We start from the raw sequence: 26,276 nt of genomic DNA, 5'->3' as shown, positions 1-26,276 counted from the left end.
TTATGCATCAGAGGCACCTTTCTTTGTTAGTGGAAAAATATAGATTTTAGTGCCATAGGCTGTTGTCTTAAAAAGGCTGGTAAGTATCATCGTGACAAAACCTCAGCAGAATTTTGCCATGTATTCATCTACTGTAGAGTCAGAAATATTCAATTTTCTTGATTTTCGACAAATATGATATAAGGCAATCTGGCAGGAGGCCTGTTTCAAAGTTCTGAGGAAATAGAAGTGTTAAAATGTTATGTTTAAGTGACCAGAACAATTAGTAGACTTAGAGGCAGAGGGAAAGCTCTTATTCTTACAGGCTATAACAGCTTCACTGGAGATGCAGAGAACAAATATAAAGAGAAAGCAAATTAGCTCACACTACACTATGAAACTCTTTAACAGGAGTAATATTATTCAACTAACAGTTGGAACAATATGTTATCACCTCGTCAGAATGATTAAATTTTTTTATTCAATTCCAATCAAGTATTTATCAGTCACTTAAAGACTTTTCTGTGCCTGCAAGCTGTCACTTTCTATAATACCTAATCAACCCACATATCAATTTTGCAAAACAGAAATACAGTGTAAACAGGGGTGTTGCCTTCTGCCAACTGTTATTCCCCTTCTCAATGCTATAATTAATAATAATATAATATAATATAATAATAATATAATCGATGTATAGTAAAGAGAAGATAGCTAAGGAAAAAAAGCAGAAATATTCTTCACAGATACAGAAAACTCTGCCCTATGTTTAGAAGAGGAGATCAAGTAAAGGATATGAAAATTAACATAGTTGGTTCCATTTAATTATGTGCAACGTATACCCCATTGAGAAATTCCAGTAATTAAAGTACTGCAAGTAACAAAGTCTTGCCATTTCTTTCAGAATTTGATAAATTATATTTATGAATAGATCAAGATGCTTATGTCCTTTCATTTTCTTATACTAGAAATATTTAGCTATGGATTTTATAGAAGGGAAAGAGATTTTCCTCAGCACAGCCAATGCAGAAAAACTGGCAATGGATTTTACACAGAGGTTTGAAGTGACCACATTGATTATGAACTAGTTGCATGATAAATGAATAAATAAACCATCAGACTTGGGCAGGATACTATCAACCACCTCCTTAGCCTAATAAATACACACTTAAGTATAAGGCAACACATGCTTGACATCTTTCCACTGGAGTTGTTAAAAGTGGCCTTAAAGTTTCAATTTCGAATTAATTTCCTTAAAAATGTTAAAATAATGTAATTAAAATGACTTTACATACTTCCCAAATTCAATGCACAGAGTGACCCCTGCCGGTCAGCGAGGCACCTGAGCAAAGATAAACCCAGCAGGAACAAATCCATACAAGTTTACATGGACAAACCTCATCTAAGACAATAATTACTTCTTTCAGGTTACAGAATGATTGAGGCTAATTATTTGGAAGCAAAAATCCACCACTGTATTCTAAGGAGTTTTTAAAATTCAGTTCTTTTTAATGTAAATAAGAAAATAATCAAGAAAAGGTCTTGTAAATAACACTTACCATATACCTGCATCTAAGACTGAGGTTATTAAGAATTTAAACTTCCCCCACCAAAAAGTCCTAGAAGGAACAATCTTTAGTCTATTGTCTTTACATGAAAAATACATTTTTTACTGTGCTTTCCCAATTGAACATTAATACCAGTTGCTACAACAAGTCCCCATGAATCAGATTAAGTTTACTTCTATTTATATTACACATATTAGACATATGTGTCATAGAAGTATCTGTCTAAACACTAGCTGCTTTAACATGCAACTAATAACCCAATATTAGGTGACCAATAATGGATTCTGCAATGCACATATCACCTGATACACTCTTTATTAATTTAACAATTGAAGTTGTTGGAGAAACAGTTCAAGATCTTAACAGCAATATGAGAAAGAAAAATTCTCAGCTACAAAACACCATTTTTTCAACACAGCCATTGCTACTAATTATGTATTTTCACCAGCAATGGGCACTGCTGATTTCCACTCCTAAAGGAAGCCTTTGCTCTCCTCTCACTGTTCCAAAATTACTGCAAAGTAAGGGGAATATTCTGTAGTTACTGCACATTTCCACATCAATCCAGCATTGCTCAAGACTTGTTTTCTGTAAGCTCACAGTATGAACATTACCACTCCCAGCTGCTCAGGGCTAGCTGGGTCCTGGAGGCAAAATTAAGACCTCTGAACTTCTCAGTGGTCACAGTCTGGTCTACAACATGATTTTTCACTTCTGACCAGTCAACAAAGCTGTTGAAGTGAACAATTGCAGCCCAAAGATGTTTTTAGAATGCATTCAACCAGTGCTAATTTAGCACACTAAACCCCTGGAGTCTTCAGCTTAAGATACACATTTTATAGAGATTTTATTTTTGGGACCCGTATTTAAATATTTACAACGCTAGACAAAGGAGAATAAAAAGAATAAAAAAAATAACAGCAAAAACAACACTGGCATGCTATAAAACATTTAAGAAGCCTGTAACTTGACTTCTTTTTTCCCCCTCCAAAACTATACAATGAACTTTGATACTGTTTTCACTGAAGTACATGGAGCACTACAACATACCCTGTAAAAATATACATTTAGGCATTAAATGCTCTTCTGTCAATATGTTGGAGATTTGTAAATGGAACTGTCTTTCAATGTCTACAAACTAGCAGCTAAGAACTGCTACCAATGAGGGAGGTAAAAAGAAGCTTCCATCATACCAAGTTTGCATCTGAGGGCTGAGTGAACACTGAGTCTTTGCTTATCATACTGCCCAAAATAATCTCACTGTTTTCCTGAGAAACACAGAAAATGCTTGCATGAGATACGACAAATAAAGACTTTTTGTCTTAGCGACCACTCTTGCTAATAACAGTGATTTTTGCATGCTTTTAATTTGCTCAACATCAAATGTTCTGCAAGCACCAAGGATAGCAATGAAAGACAACTGGCTTCGTTAGTGCTTAGACCAGAGACACACCATCATAATGCTGCACACCCAAGTCTTCTGTTTTTAGTCCTTTAGGAAATGCAGGAGATTGTTTGATCATTTCCTTGATGTTAAGGGGGAAAAGCTACATCTAAAAATCAGCAATAAGTAAATCACTGACGCTGAGAATACAGAGAAGCTAAGCTACCTGGATGTGCTATGCATGTACACAGAGACACAGAAAGGCTTGGTCCCATTCTTCACTGTTAAACATTTTTAAGTCTGAAGTACTAAAGAAGATAAATAATGAACACAAATGCTTTACGGAATAGTATTAGTGGTGTTTAAACAAGGAAAAAAACATCTGTTGTAACAAGTCTGCCTCAAAATGTAATGCTACTTAGGAACAGAAAGAATGGCTAATCCCCCTTTAGCAAACTAAATATGTTTCTTTTCCTGCCCAGAGAAAAAAAAGATGGAGCAGCTCATGATTATTTCAGCAACCGTGCCACTATGAGAAGCTGTAATACTTCCAAAGGGAAGAGAACAGCCCAGAACTTCTCTCAGAAATTGTGTAACACAATAGTATTTTTCTGAATATATTTAGAACAGAAAGGGGGAAGAAAAAAAAATGCAGGCTCACTGGAACATTGTGCTTAGCTAAAGAAAAATGCTAAAAACTGTTAGAGCTGAAGGGGGAAGGAAAATGCTGCATAGAGTTGCTAGCGGGGTGCTCAGAGTTACAGTGCTGTCAGAAATTCCCAAGGTAAAACTGGAAAAAAATAAAATAAAATATGGATTGTGCTCAGGCATTTTTATAAATCCCTCAGAGATGCCATGAATATTAATAAGAACATTTTTTAAAGCAGTTTGTTAAATATTAAAGCATGTACGCCATACTAATGTACAACAACTGATTAAAATTTGCCCTTCCCACAGGACTCGGTAACACACTCTTTTTTTTTTCTGCTCTTCATAGAAATTCTTGTTAACCCAAACTAACATGTTTCAAAACAACAAGATTCGAGGATCTGGCAGTTTTTAAGAACAGATTACTGACATGGTTTTGAATGTCTCTTAGATGAAATCACTAACATTAACACCTTCACATTAATCGATCGGTGTCAGCAGAATTCTGGTGAGCTATGCTGCAGGCTCCAACACAGAAGTAGTAATCAATTTAGGAAGTCAGCTGAAAAATATTAAATAAATAATAAAAATAAAATGATGCAAAGATCAGAGTTGTCAATGGCGAAATAATCTCATCTCAGTGGTGTCAAAGGAAGAGCAAAAAGTCACACATTTATTTTGTAACGAAACAAAACTACTCCAAACAAAGGTTTAATTATCCAACAAGTCTCAAATAGGTAATTAAAAACTACAGATAAACTCATCAGAAATCTACATTCTAAATCAAATTTATCCAATTTCATATCATTTTAGAACAAATTGTACAAGTCCTTCTCTCCCTCTTTGTTTGAAGACCCTAAGTGCTAAAAACATGCAGTGATGTTGCTTAGAGAGTACTACACCTCCAAATAATTAATACTTGGTTAAGCACCAAGGAAATAAAAATGGAATAAATTCAGTTTCCTCCACAGAAATTACTGAACATTTTTACACCCTGCCCCAGCACGAAGGAGCAAAGCCATTTGTTGCCTTCATGCTCCATCCACAAACAGCTCTTAAGCATAAATAATGTTCTTTTCTTGAGCTGCTAAATTCCTGTCTCTGCTGAGTTAGCGAAGGTGTCCGTCCCCAGCAGAGTGTTGAGAAGAGGGGTGTTAAATACTACTGAAAACAAGGTTCCCGTTTCTCCATACTCTCTGTTTGGCTATCACCATCATGAGAGCTCAACCATGTTACATGCCACTGCATTCTTTACCTTCCGCGAGCAAACCATCAGAATCTATTAAAATTACTTTGCGCCGATAGCGCTAGAGACATGACAAATCACAGGCCAAGAGTCAGATACCAAAGAAATGTGTCTCAGGGCATTGGGGCCAGGCCGATTTGCAAGCAAATGATATTGCGTGGAGCTGGCATGCTCAGTGCATGACAAACTGATGCAATTTCAGCACTGTCGGAGAAGCTGGGTGAGATTTCTCTGATGCTGGCTATGGTTAGTGTACGGAATTGTGCAGAGTTCCCAGATTTGAATCACTTGGGGCCTGAGAAGGGCTTCACTTGACAAGCCACAAATAATTACACTACACTCTTTCTATTGTACTCTATTATTTTGCCTCTTATCTGTAAGCTCTGAGCACTCATGAACAAGCAAGGTCGCTTCTATTTTGACCATGATGCAACAAAACATTGCTCTTTTGTGATATGATAAATAAAACCCAGCCCTGCAGACTAAACATTTTTATCAGGTCTATTTACCACTTTTATAAGCAACAACAACTTCTGGAGCTTGTTAGCAGAACAGAGGTTGGAAATAACCATGCAGGCAAGTTCATGAGCTTTTCACTTAGGAGCGTGATACAGCTATCTCGTTATAGTAAAATCTCATTTGAGAAACGGGGCATTAAGTTCCTAGCCCTTAACAGATAACAGTTATATCTGCGATTACCTTAAGCAAGTTTTTACCCCCTTTCAAATCAGCCATTTCTGACAATTCAGTCGGCAAGTCGCACGCGTTAGTTGTGAATGTGCAGCATGTTGCTGGTTCCTTCCCAGGCACCAAATCTATTTCCAGACTGAAGCAACTGCATTTGCTGTGGAAGAGCACAAAATGTGTTATTCAGACACCTAGGTAGTCAAGGGAGCTTAGCATGGGCAGTACTATCTTTCTTTTTTTTTCCAGTCTTAAAACTGTTCAGAGATTTTCTAAAGCTGAAATTAGCACCTAGTAGTAAATGAAAACTTCAGATGTGAATACTAAAATGCGTGCAGACACAACAGGCTTCCTAGAACTGTTTAGGATTCCTATTAATGCACTCCACTTAGATTTTCTTTCCATACAATTCCAATAGCAATTGGAATTTCCATACAATTTCCATAGCAATTATGTGCTAGGAGGTAAAGAGAAAATACTGAAAGACCTCTTAACTGAGAGTGGTGAACTTCAAATATCCTCTCCTGCTTCTTCTCTAATTCAAGCCAAAATGAAGATTGTCTCGTATACAGAGGAGTGTAACTTAAGTCTTCTCTTAACACTCCTAGCAAGTTCTCACCAAGTTCTTTCTTAAAACATCTAAAAAGAAGAAAAAACTATTTGCCAAGGGAAGGCAGAACTGAAAATACCAGAAAACCAGACTGTGATGGACAGGGGAGACTCAAAAGAAAAAATACAGTATATTCAGCCCTACTTCAGATTGTGCTTGAGCTCTGTAACCTGTGTAGAACAGGACTTCTTAAAACACTAAAATGAAATGGCAAAAAGAACAAATCACTGCTCATTCCCTTTTCTGTGTTCAGCACAATGAAAGGCCTATGACGTGTTCAGTTCAATATAGGAACAGATGCATTGGTTCCTTACTGCCCTTCCAGGCTCCTGTACTATGACTCCAAACCAGAAACAAGGTCTTGGTATTTTACAGGGAGATTTTTAATTTTTTTTTAAGATTTTTAAATTAATTTTTAATTTTTACTTAAATTTTAACTTTTAAATGTTTTCTAAGACGTTTTCTGACGTTCCTACGAATCTATTAGTGCTTTAATTTATGACTAAAATGAAGACACATTTATTACGTTTCCATATCTCTAAAGGACAATAAAGTTAGACCGTAATTACTATCGCAGCTTGACTGCAAAGCAGATGTGTGACCAAGCAGTCCTCTTCCTGGAAAGGGCTTGGTTACTGAGTAATAAGAAGGCAATCTAACCCCAAAGAAACAGAAGAGACTTGTGGAAGGGCAGAAGTAAAGGCATTCAGCTAATGTGGGTATGGTCACTTTTCATGTCACTCACATCCATGGTTTGGTCTCCATAAACATTCAGCAGAGTGTTAGTCAGAGATTACTGATGTAATGTTATTCTTCCTGTATGTTGTCCTTCCAAACAGCTCCCCTACCTGAGCTGGATGCAGCTTCAGCACCCTAAAGTAACTCCATGGGTTTCTTGCATGTTTTTAGAGGTGAGAATGCTAAGGATGGGATGGAGGCTCCCATCTGCCAGCTGTGTAGGGACAGAAGAGAGACCTGAATACAAACAGCATCCTGCCCCCATTTCTGTCCCAGCTTATTTCAGACCTTGGAAGTACGCAAGCATCTTTTTCACAGTCCAAGTGCATCATTGAAAACAGAGTAACATACAATATGTATTAGTCTACAAAATGCTAATTGCTTTCAGCATTGTATTCAGGTAGAAATAAGATTAAAACATACACGGAAAGAGAATCTTGCAGGTTGGATATGGATATTTGCCATAAGGAAATCCAAGGGTTAACAGGTTGATAAAAGACTTCATACATTTATCCTTTCATTTCCCGTTAAAAAATACAATGTCAGCTTCAAAGTAAACGACAACGCTTCTGCTTTGTCATCAAAATCTTTCATAGGCCTCTACAAAACGCAGCTTTAGTCTTCCTCAAACCACAGAAATCTAAAGCTTGACGAGAAGTGAAAATGAAAGCCTCTATGTAAGAAATCCTTTAAATACCTTCACAGAGAAAAAAAAAATAATGATTGAAAGAAGCAAAAAGGAGAGACAGCTAAGGATGAGAATAGCGTATTTTCAACTATATGTGGAGTTTAAACTATAAGTGTTAATCAAAAACACAGTAAGCACATGTGTCAGTCAAGTACGACCTCTGCTCTAGAACGTGTTTAAAAGTATGTCACCTTGACCAGCACTGCACCACTGTAAAATTTTTTTGGGTCAATATAAATCAAATGTACAGTAATATATTCAGTAAGTTTCCTAGCATCTGAATCAACATTAGAAATCTAACCAGTATTTATTATTCTGTTATTGACAAAGGCAGCATATTTAAATGATAACAAGAACACACGGGTGTCATTTTGAAGTTAAATTGTTCCCTTGGGATACCCTTAGTAAGGCGTCTACATTTAAAGGTCATTCACTGCCAAATTATGAACAATTGTTGCATTTATTAGCACAGGCTCAATAGTTTGGAAGCTAGTGTCATCAATTTAAACTGACGATGAAATCTAATTGTCCACAAGGAAAACAGACTTTATGTATACACACACAAAAAAAAGGCAGAAGTGTAAGGTTACCCTAGATTTTTCTGGAGAAAAAGAAAGCTTTCATGGCTCTGCAGAACAGAAGAGTGTTTTAGCCTGTTCAGTGCCTGATATAGAACTTAAGTTAGCTATTTATGTAGGTGGTTCCAAAAGTGACACCTCTTATTTATGTCCAGAGAAACTACCACAAAAAGCAAAGTAACACTGTTTGATAGAGAAAACTCTCTACTAAAGAATACTGGTGGAAGGCTCAGCCTTTCCTGCCATACCACCAAACATCCACCTGTGACATCGTGGCCCAACAGAATAAAACAGGAGGCAGACCTCATAGTAAAACACCATTAGGATTGATTTCCATATCCTCTGACCCAGAGGAACTCTGCCTATGCATTTCAGTATGGGTTCATATTCAGGTAAACCTTAGAACTGGTCCAACTTTTTACAGAATTCTTTGCTTTTAATGTGATGTTGTATAGGAATTCTGGCACTGAAGAGGTCAGGTAACCAGGTAGGAATAACCATCCATCAGCACAGAGCTAAAAGCAGGATTTAGTTGCGTGAGCTTCAGCCAGCATTGCTGACCAGAAAATAACAGTGTCATAACAACTTGTCACTTCCAAAATTATTTCTATGTTTTCTGGATAGTTTCATTTCTTATTTCTCTGATGCTTTCCACAGCTTGATGCATGCAAAATAAAGAAACACGGGTCCTCTGAGTAGCAGGATTCAGACTGCAAATATCCAAAAAAATACTAACTCAAATACAAGGCCAGAGCCACATCCAGCCTGGCCTTGAATACCTGCAGTGATGGGGCATCCACAGCCTCCTTGGGCAACCTGTTCCAATGCATCACCACCCTATGGGTGGAAAATTTCCTCCTAAGATCCAACCTATATCTTCCATGTTTCAGTTTAAATCATCCCCCTTGTAATATCACTATCCACCTTCACAAACAGCTATTCCCTGTCCTATTTATATGCTCCCTTCAGGTACTGAAAGGCTTAATGAGGTCTTGCTGGAGCCTTCTCCAAACTAAACAAGCCCATCTCCCTCAGCGTGTCTTCATATGGGATGAGGGACATGCTGCAAATCCATTAAATCCACGTTTTAAACTATCTACCGTGATTTATAGGTGTCCTCTCAGAATCACGCTGCAGGTTACCACTTGCACTCAAGCCAAACTAAGAGGCAAAAATACACATATATTATATATGTATTATATATATATATAGTACATATATAGTTATATATATATATAATACATATATAGTTGTGGCCACGCTTCCACAGCCTGCAAGGACGGGGCCTGTGGAGGCCCCAGCGGCCGCCAATGGAGCCGGGCTCCCTCCGTCCTCCTCCCTCCCCACCCGGACGAGCCCCCTCCTCCCCGTCCCCACCGACCATCGCGACCCCCGATGTGGTCTCATCCCGTCTCGTCTCACCGTGTAGCCCCGCTCCAGCTCGCTTTCCTCATATCGGAACGAGGGGATGTACACCTCCATGGCGACACACCGACACAACGCCGCTCTCAGGCCCGCGGGCTGCAGGCAAGGGGCCGCCCCCGCCGCCATCTTGGGAGGCACGTCACTCCACAGGGGGGAGGAGACATTATAGCGATGTTATACTTAATTATATACTACTTAATTATATGCTACCTAATTACACACTACTTAATTAAATACTACTGAATTATATACTACTGAATTATATACTGCTTAATGATATACTACTTGATTTACACAATACATCCTCGTTAGTTTGTTCATCTCTAAAGCCGCAGCTGAAGGAGGAAAAGCAGGATTTCTCCACACAGAGGACCGTCCTTCCATCTCGTAACGTTGAGAAACAAGGATTTAAGAAGCGGTAAGTCAATTTATGCGGTTTTGCCGTCAAAAGTCATGCAAAACATCGGTTTGCTGACTAGCCCAGGTGGTGTTATGTAAAATGGTGACCAGACAGACATTGGTCTCCTAAATACACAGCAGGAAATCAATCACAGAATCACATTATGACCCGGGTTGGAAGGGACCTCAAGGATCATGTAGTTCCAACCCCCCCTGCCTGGCAGGGCCACCAAACATATACATTTACTTTATCAGGTTGCCCAGGAGACCCCATAGACTCCATAGAGACCCCATAGACCCCATAGAACCCCATAGACCCCATAGAGACCCCATAGAACTTCAGAGACCCCATAGACCCCATAGAACCCCATAGACCCCATAGAGACCCCATAGACCCTATAGAGACCCCATAGAACCCCATAGATAGCCCATAGACCCCATACATCCCATAGATCCCCATAGAACCCCATAGAGACCCCATAGGCCCCATATATCCCCATAGAGACCCCATAGGCCCCATAGTTCCCCATAGATCCCCATAGATCCCCATAGAGACCGCATAGAACCCCATAGACCCCATACATCCCCATAGAGACTTCATAGATCCCCATAGAGACCCCATAGAACCCCATAGAGACCCCATGGACCCCATAGATCCCCATAGAGACCCCATAGACCCCCATGAGACCCCATAGACCCCATAGATCTCATAGAGACCCCATACATCCCATAGATCCCCATAGATCCCCATAGAGACCCCATAGACCCCATAGAACCCCATAGAGACCNCCCATAGATCCCCATAGAGACCCCATAGACCCCATAGAACCCCATAGAGACCTCACAGACCCCATAGATCCCCATAGAGACCCATAGATCCCCATAGAGACCCCATAGACCCCCATAGAGACCCCATAGATCAGGTTGCCCGTGGCCCCATCCAACCTGGCCTTGAACACCTCCAATGACGGGGCATCCACAACCTCCCTGTGCAGCCTGTTCCAGGCCCTAACCACTCTTCCCCCTAACATCCAACCTAAATCTTCCCTCTTTTAACTTAAAGAGTGCAAACAGGGCTGCGATGGAACAAAGAGGTGGAAAAGGCTGAATCTGGAAAGATCAGCCATTTTTCTGTAGTAACTCACAGTACCAAATGAAAAGCTTGTCCTTCCTCCTAATGGCCAGAACTCTTGGAGCTGACAAGGAGTTAGTTTTCTGAACAGCAAGAGTGCATGTATCAGGTGGGTTGTGGGGCAAGGGGGAAATGAGTCTGTTACCACTACATGAGATAACCACAGGCTTTCATACAGTGCTCCTCTAACCTGCTTCCCCCCCCCCCCCAGAGCACCACAATAGATTTGAGGCTAAGATAAAGGCATTTTATTTCTCATGATTCGTGCTACCCTCCTTCCTAGTTCTCTTCCTATCTTGGTATCTCTAAACCACAGCTATATGGTTTATCTTGAGTCTCCTCTCCCCTTTTCATTTCTGCTGCTTATTTCTTTTATTTTCAAATAAATATCTGCTCTGTAAGCTATGTTCTGACACCTACTTTACTAACCTTCTCAATGACAGGAGGCAGATTTTGATTATATTGTTTGCCTTCTTGATGTTCATCATTCCCTTGCTGATTCTGAGGGAGAAAAGTAGAAGAAAACGGAACAATCCTGCTGCAAACTACTTCTGTAGCATGTCCAAATGTTACTTTGCTTATTCACAAGCTCTTCCTCTTGACAAAAGAAGACAAAAATGAATGAAAATAAAACAAGAAACAACAAGAGACACAAAGAATTGCTTCCTTCAGTTTTGGAGTTTCAGGGATGTCCTTCTTGTGCTGGGCACATTGCAGGTAAGGTAGAGGGAGAATATGAACAAAATAGATCAGCAGGTCCTTGAAACAACAAGGGCTCCAAAAATGCAACTGAACTTACCATAGGCTTCTTGTTTTAGGAAGAAAAGCATACCTAAGCCTTTTCTGTTTTCAGTTGTCTAGTACTGGAGATGAACAAGTCCCAGAATACTTATGTGAAGGCTATTTCTCATTCTCCTATTGGAGACAAAAGAGACTGCATCCTGAATTCAACTGTAATCTAATTCTGATATAAGCAAAACAAACAAGTTCTAAAAAAAGCTGGGCAAAACAATGATAAAAACTACATGATGCTCTCCACCAAATGACTGGCTTTTCCTCCTCCTTTTATTACCAGTCCTGTAGGACCATACAAGTAATTTTAGTCCTTCACAAGCTCTGTATGAGATTGTACATGTCTTTTGACTATGAATATTAATGCAATGGTAAATTTAAGTGAAAAGAACACCTGTAAAAAAGCAAATTAGAATTAGAAAAGAGTTTACCATAAGTAATTATCTGTGGATCCTTATTGCCACCTTCAGAATCCTTTCCTCAGTGTGGGTCCATGCAATCTCAAGCTGTTACAAATCCTACTTCAAATAAACAGCAGACACAAAGGCAGAGCTTAATGTTTCACAATGAATATCCCCTTTATTACTGTGATCACAAAAACATGATTTTTGACAGGAATGTTTAAGTGAACGTTAATCGAAGCAATTAGATTGTTTCACAAAGGATCAGATAAACGAACTACAGAACACTGTATCATAAAGAACAAAAATACCAGCTTTCTGGCCTTGCAGTGCACGTTTCAGTGCAAGTATTAAGACACAATAGTGTTCAATTCAGCAACGTATTGCAGAACATCATGCCACAGTCCACTTCAACGAGGGTCAGGACGTGCAGCTTGTTAATAAAATGCTGTAGTATATAAAAAAAGCCACATGTTAATTCATAAAATATATAGTGGTTTATTTCGATGATTTAAAGTGATTTCACTGTGGAATTTAATTTTATCCAGGAGAAACATATAGAGTGTCTTCTCATTTGGAATATTCTTCCTTTAGGCAATGGCTTTGGCTTCAGGTAGGAATGCCTCCCAGTACTTTATTAGCTTGAAGGAAAAAGAAAAACACAAAAATAAAGAATCACTACAGCAACAAATACTGGAAAACAAATATACCTTCCTCCTTCAAAGTACACAGATGCTGAATATCATCACTCACATCATTACATGATGCAACAAAAAGATGATTAATACGTCTGGTTAGCAGGAATTATTACACAGTGAGCACTGTACTACAGAATACACTTACAGAGAATGGGTTTAATTTGCTACTTTTGCCTCTAACGTGCATCACATTGCTGTTGTTCACCATTTATTCCAGTCCAGCACTACTGGAAGTAGTTCAAAGATTGTCCTTTGTAATTAAGCTGGTACGTAACATCTTAAATATTAATATATATGAAACTTTATATATGAAAGTTTTTCTTACCTGCTGTTGTGTTTGCACTAACGACTCTAAGTACTTGATAATAACAGTTTTAAAGTCTTTCACTCGTTCCTTCTGTTAATAAATAAATTATGGCACATTAACCTCTTCACCAATTTTACTTTGCATGTCAGTATTATCTAAAGTAAAGCTAACATTGACTTAGACAAAATTATACGTGCCTCAAATCTTCCCACTTCCTTGCGAATCGTTTTGGAGATCTGTTCAAAATCTTTTTCCCCTTGCTGAACTTTTGTCTCCCACTGGCAAAGGAAAGACACGCAGAGATGAGACTTTTGTGTTTCCCAATCAATATGTGAACTTTGTCATATGTTAATTAACATTAATAACAACATTAATTCAGGAAATGAAAAGGACCTGTTCATCCTTTGGACAAATAATAACTTCCACGTAACAATTTGCAAATACGATGACATCAGATTAAACAATGGTACCTCTAACATAACAATATCTGTAGATGACAAAAACAGCTCAGTATCATTACTAATAAAAGCTTTTTAAAACCTTTTAGAGAACCTTTAGCAATGGAAAAAGACTTCTACAGCTTTATTATACATTACTTTGCAGGTACTGCTATAACAGGAACCTAAATCTATGAGCTATCTGCTTCTGCCTACCCAATTGTTGCTGTTGTGTTATGAGATGAATCTGTTCCAATAAGTATCTGGACACTTATATTTTTGGTTTACATTTACTCAGAAACTCCTCATGTTCAGATACACATTTATGAATGCACACATTATGTCATAACTGGATTTGCTTCAGGGAAACACAACCTGAGCAGTCATAACTAAAACAATACAAATCTATTTGTATCTATTTGAATCTATTTCAATGGCAAAGCCAAGTTAATGAGAAACTTCAACACCATATACAAAATACACTGAAATGTAAGAAGAACAAAGCAGCTTGTGATTAGAGAGCAATGAGGAAGCCGAACAAAATAACTGCATAAAAGGGTTTGAAATCTACTGTTCTCCCATTATTTAATGAGAGAATACTGGTGCATAATCAGAATGCATTAATGTTAAATAATTAAGTTGTCCTACCTCTTCAATTTCCTTAGTGAAGCATGATAGAGAAAGTGTATAAATTATGACACTTCAACATGTAAGACTTATTTTTACTGAAATCACACCATATATACATACATATATATATGGGTAGATACACGCTGCACAATAAAGCAAAACATGGGAACAGTTCTCCATTAGTTCTTTGTGTTGATTGTTTTTTTTGGAGAAATTTTAGCATCTTAGTCAAGATGCTCCTGTCTCTATCCAAGTCACTTGTTAAAATGTAAATGCAATTCAACTTGTCCTTTTTCCCCTCCTCCCATTTCCCAGACTCTGTAGAGACAGCCTTCAACTGCCTTCCAGATCCCTACAACGTGTAGAAATCGTGCACATTTTAAAACTAAATTTCAACAATTTCAGTAAATATGGCGGACAGCAAAATGAGCAAGCAGTTCTTAAATAAAAATGGTATAAAGTAGTGCATCGATGCAGAATGAATGAGTCGAAGCAGAAAGTCTGATCTCCAAAAACAACGTTTGATAACATTACCTCTTTTATCTCATCTTTAGCTTGCTGCAGCTTGTCAGGTTTGTTGGCAAGCTGGAGCTTTGCTTCAGCTTCACGTTTCTTTTGTAAAGTAACTTGAGCGTCTTGCCACTTCTGCCAGCATTTCATTCGGTGATCAAACACACCCTGTGAGAACGAAGGCATTTATTAAACAGCTGGTATTCTTAGAGGTACTTACATTTCTTGTAGGAAAAGGTATTTCTGAATAAAGCTAGAACAATTATGCTTGCACAGCTAAATACCATCTATAAATAACAGAGGGCATTCAGGAAGCCTGTGTTTCTCATTCCAACAAAATATTACCAAAGCAACCAAAGTGGGTGGGAATGGAGAAAGGGAATATTTTGAGAAATCCAGAGGTAATTCTGGATGAAATTCTCAGACATCCCTTCAAAGCCGAGTTACACTCTACAGTATGACTGACAACAGAATCCAATGCTTTCTTTAATGGCACGTAGATCCAAATTCTATACTTGTTTCAAATTTAAGGAAGCTTTTGGCTAGCCAACAAATGTGGATAAATTATTCTCATGCTTAGACTTCGTGGCATATAGCATGCCCCAATCCTATGTACAATTTGTTCTGCTTAAAGAAGATATCGACCAGTTACATTTTTAATACATCCTATAAATTTGTCCATGTTCTTATTGCTGTAATAACTGATCACAAATTCATTCATTTTACTCTGAGTGAAAGGCAAAAGCTTTGTCTTAAATGTGTAAAAAACGTGCGTGTACATACAAATATTCATTTACCTTGTAGGTAAAAATTGAGGATTGCGACTTTAAACACAAAATTAGCTCTTTTTTGACCAGTACTCACTTTTACCGCAGCAATGAGACGAATGTAATCACCAAGCAGCTCCGAAAACATGTAGAAATCAGCAAAAGCTTGTTCCTGATGCAATTGATCTATCTTCTCCTCAACTTCTGCAAGCTGAGACAAAGCCCTAGATAGAGCAGTGTGGTCCTCAGAGTTACCTAACATGGCAGCGCTTTTAGCAAAGGCAGCTGTGTTGGCTGAAAGTTCTAAAATACAGAAATAATGTTCAGTACAATGTAGTTGACTTGCTTTGCAGCACAGATCAGATTACCTATCGACTGAAGTTCTTTAAGCTGAGCATAACGTAACACACTGTTATCTTCTGAATCTCACCTTATAGGAAAAAAAATACAACAAAAAAACACAACATATACCTGCATGACTGGCTAAGTATCTTTGAAACCAAAGTTCTCAGCTTATTTACTATTAAGTACTATGGCAATTGTTTCATCAAATCCCAGGCAAGTTATCTTGTACAAAGTTAACTCCTACAAAGGGCCTTTGGATGTATATATATTTATCCAAAAGACTTAAGAATTGGAAGTGCAAATAACAGTGGTTTTGTTGTTCTGTTTTTAATCTAATGGAAAGCATCCTTTGACATAACAGCTACACAGGTGATTAAAACATAAACTTGTAGGCAATACTTCCCTCTAATACAAATAAATTAAAAATTTGATATTCTTAGATTATCTTTTCAGAGAAGTTTACCTAAACAGCAGCTTGATGATGTATCATAATGCGCACCAAATGAATAACAGAAAATTCCTATTTTAGAGCTTAGACTCATTTAGCAGAGCAGTAAAGAACCGTAAGATGTTTGAATGGATTTATGCAATAACTTTTTTCTCAAAAAAAAGAAAAAAAAATTACTCTTGCCATGAGACCTACAGATATATTTATAGATGCCTACTGCATAGAATCACTTGCTAGGTATGGTATTAGATCTCTGCAAGAAAAAACCCATACTAAATCAATATAGTAACTTTTAAGGTCAACAGAAGGGATGGTTGATATTCTGGAGAAAATTAAAATGAATATCAGGTATATCAAATCGCAACAGCAGTTTATGCTAAAAGGTACAACTATAAGATTTTTGCACTAAAATTTCCTATATAACTCTACTCATTAGTCAAGAGTTCTGACACGGTAATTCTCCCTCCATCACCATTTCCTACACTTAAGTTCATGTAGACACACAAAAAGAGAAGCTACCTTTTCTGTGGCAGACTAATGCTTCAACACTGGCATGAAGTTTTCTAAGTTGCTGATCCAGATTCTCAAATTGCTGCTGTTTTTCTTCAAACCACTGACAAAAGATGAAAGAACCAAGCGTTACAAATTAGATTACCAACAACATTTCTTGTTTAAAGAAGCAAATTACCCATGTACTGCCAGGGTGGTCAACTGATACAGCTAAGAATCCAAGCCAATAAGCAAATTAATAACACATTTTCTACTTCTACAGCCTTAAAATGCAATTGTTGAGCCTCATTAATTCGTCTCATTATTCAAGTCGAAAATTCAGCTCTTACTGCATCCGATTCATTCATCTTGATTGTCATTTTGTTGACAGCGTCGGCAGCCTTGTTCACCATCCTCAATATTCCTGCTCCACTCAGAGCTTGGGTGTTAACCGCTCTCGGCAGCTGGAATTGAATGACAAATAAGAGCAAACAGACTGGTTAAAAGGATGGAGGTTTAACGGGGCACAAGGGGGAAAGGAAAGGATATAGTGCTTTCTTTAGTCCTGTGTGTTTCAATATAGTGGAATCTAATTTCTTGGATTTACTACTTTTACATTCTCAGAGGAAAACTTAAAAATATAGACTATTTACTTTTCTTCTACATCTTTACATTTAAATGGAACAATCAGCCAACTTGTCCAAAGTTATTATGAACTAGCTAAAGGTCCTAACTAGCCACCTATACGCAACAGAGAATAAGCTGCCGCTACAGGAAGAGCAATGCTTACAATTAGAAGGAAGAAATTATGTCAAACACTTCATCATAAAGCAAGATTTATACTGTATAAAATCATAAAAGGTGGACATATTTTTGCACCTAAACGCTGAGTATTCAGAGAAACTGCAGGACGCAGGGTGCAATCCAATTCTATCTTAGATTATCTTATGAGATTAGGCCTCAACAGAAGGAGAATATATTACCTCATATGTCACTATATCAAAAAATAAACAAGAGAACTTGAAATACCTCAGAATTTTCCAAGAACTGCCTTAAGTCTGGATCCTGTAACAAGGTTGGGTGTTTTACTGTTCGCTGTAGATACCTATGATTTTAAAAATTAAAATATTAGATAACAGATAAGAAATCCCATCTAAAAACCTGTTATAAAAGAGCAAGCTGAATCACATTTATTTGGTTTGGATTTCTGGAGCATATTAGTATGTTTCCCTTGGGAAACAACTAAACCACCACTTTTAGATCATATTTGAACACCTTGACAGGGATGTAACTTTAAGATTCTGAAAGCAAAAGCCAGCTAAAACTGACACGATAAAAAAGCTGCTTTTTGCCAGGTAATATTTTCACAGTGTTTCTGAAAAACATCATCAAATATCCTGATGAGCCCATTCCTCAGTATAGGAGCTACACTCATCATCCACTAGAACTAGTAGATCAGCAAAACTCCTTCAACAAATAAATGGAAGAAAAAAAACCCACAGCATTTAAAGCACATACACAAGTTCATGAATTAAACTTGTCCTAATCATAGTTCTATTGATCACATGAAAAAACAAAGGGGGAAAACAGTGATCTTTGTTACTGACAGAGACTTCAAGTTTTCAACACACATGATGTTTTACAGTTCTACTCCAGGTGATGGAACTACCTCGTTAACTTCTGGGTGTAATTTTAAGTGGTAAATGTTAAGTCATACACCAATTTTCAGTGACAGGTAAGATAGTACAACCTATCGGTATCTGGAAGTTCAATATCTGTTCAGATGTTTTTCTATTATTAAGAAAATAGATAGATACTAGCAACAAGAATCTAACATGATATTTCTTTGTTAAGATTGGTTTTTTTTTGTGTTTTTTTTGCACAAGAAAATAGACAGCTGCACACACTCTTCAGAACACACCTAAGCACAGATGGTTCTGATCCCTGTTAATGGAGGCTAACAAGTCTTAGATATACACATTACCTTTCCAGAGCTGCTCTTCTTTTTTCCACAAACTCAGTAGATGAAGAGTCTTCCTTCCCGACTTTAACCTTGGTCATGCCTTTGAAGAAAATGGCATCATGTTGATTTTACTTTATTACACAGAAATCATTAGTATAGCTGATATGATTAGAAGATAAAGCTCATCTAGGTTCAGGTATCATAAGTAAAATTGCTCTAAAAATTACTATACCAGATCAGAAAGAACAAACACTGCAGGCTGATGGTTTTGGAACAGTCCTGTGAAATACACAATTCTCTGAACTACATTATTGTGGTTAAAATATTAAAAAAAAGAGAATATCTGAATTTGGGTTTATGAGGACAACATAAATGATCAGGAGTCTTATTGGTCAGTCATCTTCAAAAGAAGAAAACACACTAATAAAGCAGAATAAGAAGATAAGCTTGTGACATTCAAAATCACTCATATGGGAGAGTTATGCTATAATCCAAACATCCCACTTCTACCTGTAGAATATTTATGTTCCAATTGCTTTTGTTTTGTTTTGTTTTTTTATTTTAACTTAGAACTCCAAGCCCTATAATAGAATGGAAAGATTAAGGATTTTGTACAACACACCGCACATAAAACTGGATGTAGATTGTTTCATATTACATCTTAAGATATATGTGCGATCTAAACTCATTTGCTATCTTTTAGCTCTCAGATGTATCTTAAACCAGAATCCTTTTACTCCTCCAGAATTAAACCACATATTCCTTGATAGAAATAAACAGCAAACTTGCTCTGAATGGCAGGCAGTTCAACTTTAAAGTATGATTTTCATGCCCTCCTGAAAACAATCTACATAATCAAGTCTTCCCAGAGTATCTGTATCTTAAAGTCAGTCTCTACCTTAATGACAAGCTGTTGCTCTGATCAGCTTTACAGATGAAACAACTGAGAAGAAGAAAAGTCCTGTCATTCCCTACAGATCAAATTGCATTCTAATGTCCAGTGATTTATTTACACTAGACTTCCACAAGTTTCTTATTTTAAATGTTTTATTATCTAAGATCTCCTCCTAGTTAGAGCTAAAAAACTTAACTTACTTAACTATGTTCTCTACCAGATGGAGCAAAAATCTTATCCATATTTTTAAAATTAGAGCTTTAAAGAATTAACTGAGCATTCCACCATTCACTACCATTAGAAGAAACAAACTGAAGTATCAGAGGGGTGAAGTATGTATGAAGCTCTGCGTATTGTGAGCAGCTGATAACAACACAAGTTAAAAATAAACCTTCCTTCAGCATCTCTGTTTTGACAGACTAATTGGCTCTTGAGGGGCAACAGTGAAGAAAGACTAGTAGATAAGAAACAGAGCACCATGCATTAAGATGAATGTCTTTCTTATTACCAACACTGATGTGAGTTGCCACAACCTATCTTTTCAGCTTAACCCTAACTGTTTAAAAATTGAAAACAGGAGGACTATATGGTAATTTGGAACACCTGATAAGAAGGAAAAAATATCCATGCAGAACAGTAATTACTTTAGAAGCTCAGTTGGGTATTAAAATGTTTCATTTCTACTATGCTAATTAAATGACATGCACATACACCTTCAAATGTGCAGGAATTACTTACCTACAATACTTTTTTCAGGAGCTGGAGGCACAATGTACCCAATATGCATGTATTTTGTTGCTAACTTGCTGTGCAAGCCCAGAAAATCACTGAATCTTCTTTTAACAGAGAACTCACTTTGGTGAAACATAGAAATGGATGTCTTGGAAAAAAAAACAACAGTAATTTTAGTGATGACTTGCTGATGTATTTACCTAGATCTGATACAAACGTACCTGCAAATACTTGTTGAACTAGTTACCTTTGTTGTTACTCTGTATGCCATATAAGCGTTCATGCCATCCCCTGAAAGAAAATTAAAACATTTATCCTAGAATTAGTTACTTTAATCCTTCCAGATACTTTTTGATCCAAAATACACATTACATGTATTTATTTCCACTTGGATACTACAAGCACCAAAGATAGCTGAGTAAGAAATAATGCTACAATCTTAGAACAGCCTCTAACAGGACACAGTCTGTGTTTGACTTTTAATCCGAAGAAACTTACCAACTTTCTCTGGGTCTGACACATTGATTTCTATATCAAACAAATCTCCATTTGCTTCCTCTTCAATCTAGGAAATGAATATTTAGCAAGTTAATACACACTCCTATTATATGCAGGTACAAAAATAAGAGAACAGTGGAAGCAGAAGTCACTATGCTTGTGTAATTAAAATCCCTTCCAGACCCATCATTCAACATTATGTGAACGTAATTTCTTATAGTTCTCTTAATTTCAAGCCTTCCTGCAAAGCCTTTTAGTATGGCAGCTTCTTCTCAGGTCAAGTCAGCCTCAGAATTTTTAGTAAATATTGATCTTGTGGGTTTACTTATTTCATTGCCTCCAATCCCAGCAGATGCTGGAGTTAAAAAAATGAAAATAAAAATAAAAATAAAAATAAAAATAAAAATAAAAATAAAAATAAAAATAAAAATATGCTCTTGTTAGAAGTATTTCTATAATCTTTAAATCAAAATACAGATATTTGGGAAGGAAGAAGTCGCAGGTAGATAATTCTAGATACTTGCCTAGGTGAAATTATATTTAGGAACTGGAATTTAAAACAAAACAACAAGAAAATAACCCAGAACATTCAAAGTCCAAACAAGACAGTTCTAAACTCGCAGTATACCTCTTCTCTTGATCTATCAAAACTCGCAGGGGCTGTTCCACTTTTTGATTCCATTCTAGGAGCTATTAATGTAGTAGGAGTTACAGGAGTGATTGCAGGAGATGGATCTGGTGAAAGTATTGGATCCCTCTCAGGACTGTCCAGTGCGACTTCTTCTGTGGCTTCTAGATAAAGAAATTGAGACAGTTTTTGTGTAGCTGAGATAACAAACACAAACAAAAGTATGACAGTATACAAGTCTAGTAAGAGCATCTGTAACAAGCACCTACTTGTGCTGGTAACTTCTTTAAATAAGTAGTAAAACTACATGTATCACTTATATCAGCCTACAGTATGATTAGTGTTATAGTTATCTTTTTATACAGTCAGGTAAATACTCTTTCAGAGCATTCATAGAAAAAATTGACTAAAAAGATACTTTGAAAGAGAATTAAGTTTTTTCTGTCCTTAAGACTATTTTGGTTTTGTATCCTGAATGACTAATTTAGTCATAGGCTGACTAAAGCAATATGCTTTAAAGGAAATTACACAATCATAATGCAGCCTTCCGCCCCAAAACCCATAGCCTAACAAACAAATATTTTTATCAGATGAGGCAATCTGACTTTCAAAATCATTTTGACTTTCTACAATCTTCTCAGGGCTTATAACAACTCATTAGAAGCTGAATACTTGTTTCAGAACATATAGTGACATCTGATACAGAGACTGACTTATGAGATCCAGACTTACATCCATACAGATTAGGAAATCATAATTTACTCTGTCATCTTTTTTTTAAGGTTTCATTATTTTGATGGATAACGAAAAAAAACACACAATAAAATGTTTTTCTCTAGCTCCTGTAGGCTTGAATATCTCCATATTTTTAACAAATACAGCTACAAAACTGCCACTGTTTATAGTCCCAAAGAGCAGCCCCTCTTTCAGGAGCCATCCACAGTATTCCCTTTACCTGGATTTTATATTAATTCAATATGAAGGAACTCCAGAAGTTATGAAAAGTAGAATTCAATCATTTTCCTCTCCATTTAATCTGTTCCTAGAGGCCAGGAAGGCACGCTCTTATGGAACTTCAAACCCAATTGATTACATTCATATTTTAATTAGGCCTTTCTTCCATAGAAATTAAGGCTGATGCAATTAAACTCCACTGTGCCTCAGTCTGTACATAAACTGCCCCTCACAAATATCAATATTTAATCCAGCCACCTTCTTTTATATTATCCAGCCAGCTTAGAATTGGCTTTCCTAAAACATATCCATTCCAGAAAGCTCTGGAATGCCTTCATATACTCTCTTTCTTAATATATTTTCTTAATATCTCTTTCTTAAAACTCTCTTTCTTAATATATTATACTTTCTTTCTCCTCTCCTTTCTTAAAATAGTTTGAGAGAGTCAACAAACTGGTCAATATATATTTGAAGGTGCCATAAGTAAATAATAGTTCAAGTGTATGGATATATGATAAGTTCAGAATAAAGATAATGGAGCTGTGTACACAGATATCTATAAAAAATAAGCCCAGAATTTATTTAACATTTTCACAATGTTCTATCGGTATATTGTCAATATCAAGCAATTACAGAACAAAAAGTTCTGAGCAAAGAAGAAACTCATCTCTCCTTCCTTATTGCTCCTGCCATAATTCAAGTTCAGAAATATAACAGCGTATTTCATAAGATCACAGGGCTTGAAATAAATATAATTAATAAATATTGGTGAATCCAGTGATGATGAAAGCTCCTGCAGTAAGAGTTTACACAGACACACTAGAAGAAAAAACTAATTACCAGCAAAAAGATCTTCTCTATCATCATCTATTATTTCTGCTGGCTTTGGACCATTGGAGTTAGTGCTGAGATCTTCTGCTGGAAGACTTGCTGGCTCTGGAGATGAAGGACTTGACTGTTAAAAAACAACAACAATAAGTGAAATAAATGTCACTGAAATAACTATCACACAACCAGTTCCTATGTATCAGCATGTAGGAATTACTGCAACAAACATTCTTTCATTGCAAAGAAACAAGGGAAGATGTGCAGAAAAGAAACCACGTCAGCTATTTCCATTTCCTATCCTAGTGTGATAACAATGAACAAAGGATATGACACAGCCTCCATGTCTTTGCTAGGGGAGAAAAACTCATTTCCTCAAACTTAAGTAACATGAAACTAAAGCTGCTACAGAACTATCAATAATAAATTAATTAGTATTGCTGATCGTAATTTGATTACTGAGCTCTTTTATAGACTTATAAGATTTATATTTTTTAGGTTTGGATGTGTATACAAAAAATAACTAATAACCATATCTTCAAGTTCTCTGTATCAGTTTTTCAATGATTTTTAAAAGAAGTTGATCCTAAGTTATATTACTTATATTACTATATTATAATATATTATTTAGAAGAAATAAACTATGAAATTTAAAATTAACTTTATTTCTTGACACGCTTTGTTATTCTACAGATGATAGTACAGATAGTTTGCATTATGGGGGTGTTCTCAAACTACTTAAATACATAAAGATCACTGAAGATTATTCACATCTTCATGGCATTCCCCTAATCTACCTTATATTATATATATAATATATATAGACAAACCCTAGAGGAACCACAGCCCAAGAAACAAAGGTTATTAATGCAGCTGTTAATAAGTTAAAATATCTAAAAGTGACTCTTTACAGTAATATTCACAGTGAAAAAGACACTCTATTAATTATTTACTATATGAACATAACATAAAATGTGTATGTGTTGCATAATCTGACTGTTTTTAAGAATAATAAATATTGAAGTTTAACTTTAAGATGATTTCTAGGTAAAGCATCTTCCCTTCCAAAAGCCTTTTGCTGATAATTCCCATCTTTCAATGGCCCTCAGGAATTATTCAGCTTCAGTCAGGGTTTATTCCTTGTCTGAACATTAACTTTGGATACAGCACCAGTTTCACTGCAGTCTATCTAAATGGACAGTAAAAGACTCCAGTAACACTGTGTTGCACGGGGATGGACAGAAGACTGTTGATATAATGACATCAACTGCAGGTTGACAACACATTATGAGACCCCATAGACCCCATAGAATCCCATAGAGACCCCATAGATCCCCACAGAGACCCCATAGAGAACCCACAGACCCCCATAGAGACCCCATAGACACCCCATAGAGACCCCCCATAGATCCCCATAGACCCCCATAGAGACCCCACAGACACCACATAGAGACCCCACAGACACCACATAGAGACCCCCATAGACCCCATAGAGACCCCACAGATCCCCATAGAGACCCCACAGATCCCCACAGAGACTCCATAGGCCCTCATAGAGAACCCATAGATCCCCATAGAGACCCCATAGAGACTCCATAGACCCCCATAGATCCCCATAGAGACTCCATAGACCTCCATAGATCCCCATAGAGACTCCATAGACCTCCATAGATCCCCATAGAGACTCCATAGACCCCCATAGATCCCCATAGACCCCCATAGAGACCCCATAGATCCCCACAGACACCCCCATAGACCCCAAAGATCCCCATTGACCCCCATAGAGACCCCATAGAGACCATAGATACCCCATAGACCCCATAGAGACCCCATAGACCCCCATAGAGACCCCATAGATCCCCACAGAGACCCCCATAGACCCCAAAGATCCCCATTGACCCCCACAGAGACCCCATAGAGACCATAGATACCCCATAGACCCCATAGAGACCCCATAGATCCCCATAGAGACCCCATAGACCCCCATAGAGACCCCATAGACCCTCATACAGACCCCATAGATCCCCATAGAGACCCCATAGATCGGGTTGCCCATGGCCCCGTCCAACCTAGTCTTGAACACAACCTCCCTGCGCAGCCTGTTCCAGGCCCTAACCCCTCTCTAGTAAAAAACTTCCCCCTAACATCCAACCTAAACCTTCCCTCATTTAACTTAAAACCATTTCCCCTAATTTATTATTCTTATTATTAATAATATTGGCACTATATAGATCTCAAGCAGCGGCGGCTCCCTGAGGGGGGCCGAGCAGCCTGTGGGTCAGAGCCGACAGAAGGAGGGGCCGCTCCCAAGGCAGGGCTTTATACCGCAGTGTCAGGCAGAGCCAAGCAGGCAGGGGCCGAGCTCTCACCTCCATAGTGGACACGGTGCTGGTGAACAGATCCTCGCCGTCCTCCATCTCCTCCAGCTCGGCCGGCCGTGCCTCCCCCATCGGAGGGGGTTCCCGCTCCGCCGCCATCTTGCCTCCAACCCCGGCCGACAGAGCTCACGTGACTCCCCGTCCCGCCTTCTCTGTGGGGCACGTGATGTGGGGAGGCGGGAGCGCGCAGGGAGGCGGGAGCGCGCGGCGCTGTGTGGTACGGCAATTAAATTAATATCGGTTTTAATGTTATTTTTTAATACAAAAATGGGGATCTAAGGGGTCTCTATGGGAGTCTATGGGGTCTCTATGGGAGTCTATGGGGTCTCTATGGGGGTCTATGGGGTCTCTATGGGGGCCTATAGGGTCTCTATGGGGGTCTATGGGGTCTCTATGGAGATCTAAGGGGTCTCTATGGGGATATAAGGGTTCTCTATGGGGGTCTTGGGGTCTCTATGGGGATCTAAGGGGTCTCTATGGGGGTCTATGGGGTCTCTATGGGG

General features: G+C 37.8%; 2 protein-coding genes and 1 long non-coding RNA gene across 6 annotated transcripts in view; 1 reads left to right on the top strand and 2 right to left on the bottom strand.

The window, feature by feature from the left end:
* Positions 1-9,691, bottom strand: part of SNX24 (sorting nexin 24) — a 44,638-nt gene extending 34,947 nt beyond the window's left edge. Inside the window, exons 1-2 of one of the 2 annotated variants that reach the window (XM_015850059.2) lie at positions 9,543-9,684; positions 5,522-5,666 (exon numbers count right to left, since the gene is read on the bottom strand). In XM_015850059.2, the coding sequence (XP_015705545.1) occupies positions 5,522-5,666; positions 9,543-9,574 (177 nt within the window). In that variant the 5' untranslated portion in view covers positions 9,575-9,684. Of the gene's footprint in view, positions 1-5,521; positions 5,667-9,542 lie in introns of both variants that reach the window. The other variant, XM_015850060.2, reaches the window with a different exon arrangement.
* Positions 9,692-12,421: 2,730 nt separating this feature from the next.
* SNX2 (sorting nexin 2) lies at positions 12,422-25,918 on the bottom strand. Of its 2 annotated transcripts, XM_015850061.2 has the most exons (16): positions 25,765-25,918; positions 23,411-23,525; positions 21,617-21,780; positions 20,989-21,055; positions 20,738-20,781; positions 20,497-20,638; positions 18,885-18,963; positions 17,930-18,005; positions 17,251-17,364; positions 16,931-17,024; positions 15,716-15,921; positions 14,876-15,019; positions 14,360-14,371; positions 13,472-13,552; positions 13,293-13,364; positions 12,422-12,910 (listed from the first exon to the last, which is right to left on the bottom strand). In XM_015850061.2, exons 1-16 carry the CDS (start codon positions 25,870-25,872, stop codon positions 12,860-12,862), a joined length of 1,569 nt encoding a protein of 522 aa, XP_015705547.1. In that variant the 5' UTR covers positions 25,873-25,918; the 3' UTR covers positions 12,422-12,859. The 2 variants fall into 2 exon arrangements, with proteins under 2 accessions (XP_015705547.1, XP_015705548.1); XM_015850062.1 differs by lacking the exon at positions 14,360-14,371 and having other exon boundaries at positions 25,765-25,899.
* Positions 25,918-26,276, top strand: part of LOC107306728 — a 9,930-nt gene continuing 9,571 nt past the window's right edge. For both annotated transcript variants that reach the window (XR_001552252.2, XR_001552251.2), the window contains exon 1: positions 25,918-25,990. This is a non-coding gene — a long non-coding RNA (uncharacterized LOC107306728). The remainder of the gene's footprint in view (positions 25,991-26,276) is intronic.

The sequence above is a fragment of the Coturnix japonica genome, chromosome Z (assembly GCF_001577835.2).
Source record: "Coturnix japonica isolate 7356 chromosome Z, Coturnix japonica 2.1, whole genome shotgun sequence".
Taxonomy (NCBI): domain Eukaryota; kingdom Metazoa; phylum Chordata; class Aves; order Galliformes; family Phasianidae; genus Coturnix; species Coturnix japonica.
This window is presented reverse-complemented; position numbering and strand designations above follow the sequence as displayed.

Coding starts and splice junctions, on each gene's coding strand:
- SNX2 (XM_015850061.2), bottom strand. CDS start 25,872: ATGGCGGCGGAGCGGGAACCCCCTCCGATGGGGGAGGCACGGCCGGCC. Junction 17,365..17,929: donor AGTTCTTGGAAAATTCTGAG/GTATTTCAAGTT, acceptor ATTCAATTCCAG/CTGCCGAGAGCGGTTAACAC. Junction 15,922..16,930: donor ATTAGTCTGCCACAGAAAAG/GTAGCTTCTCTT, acceptor TCTGTATTTTAG/AACTTTCAGCCAACACAGCT.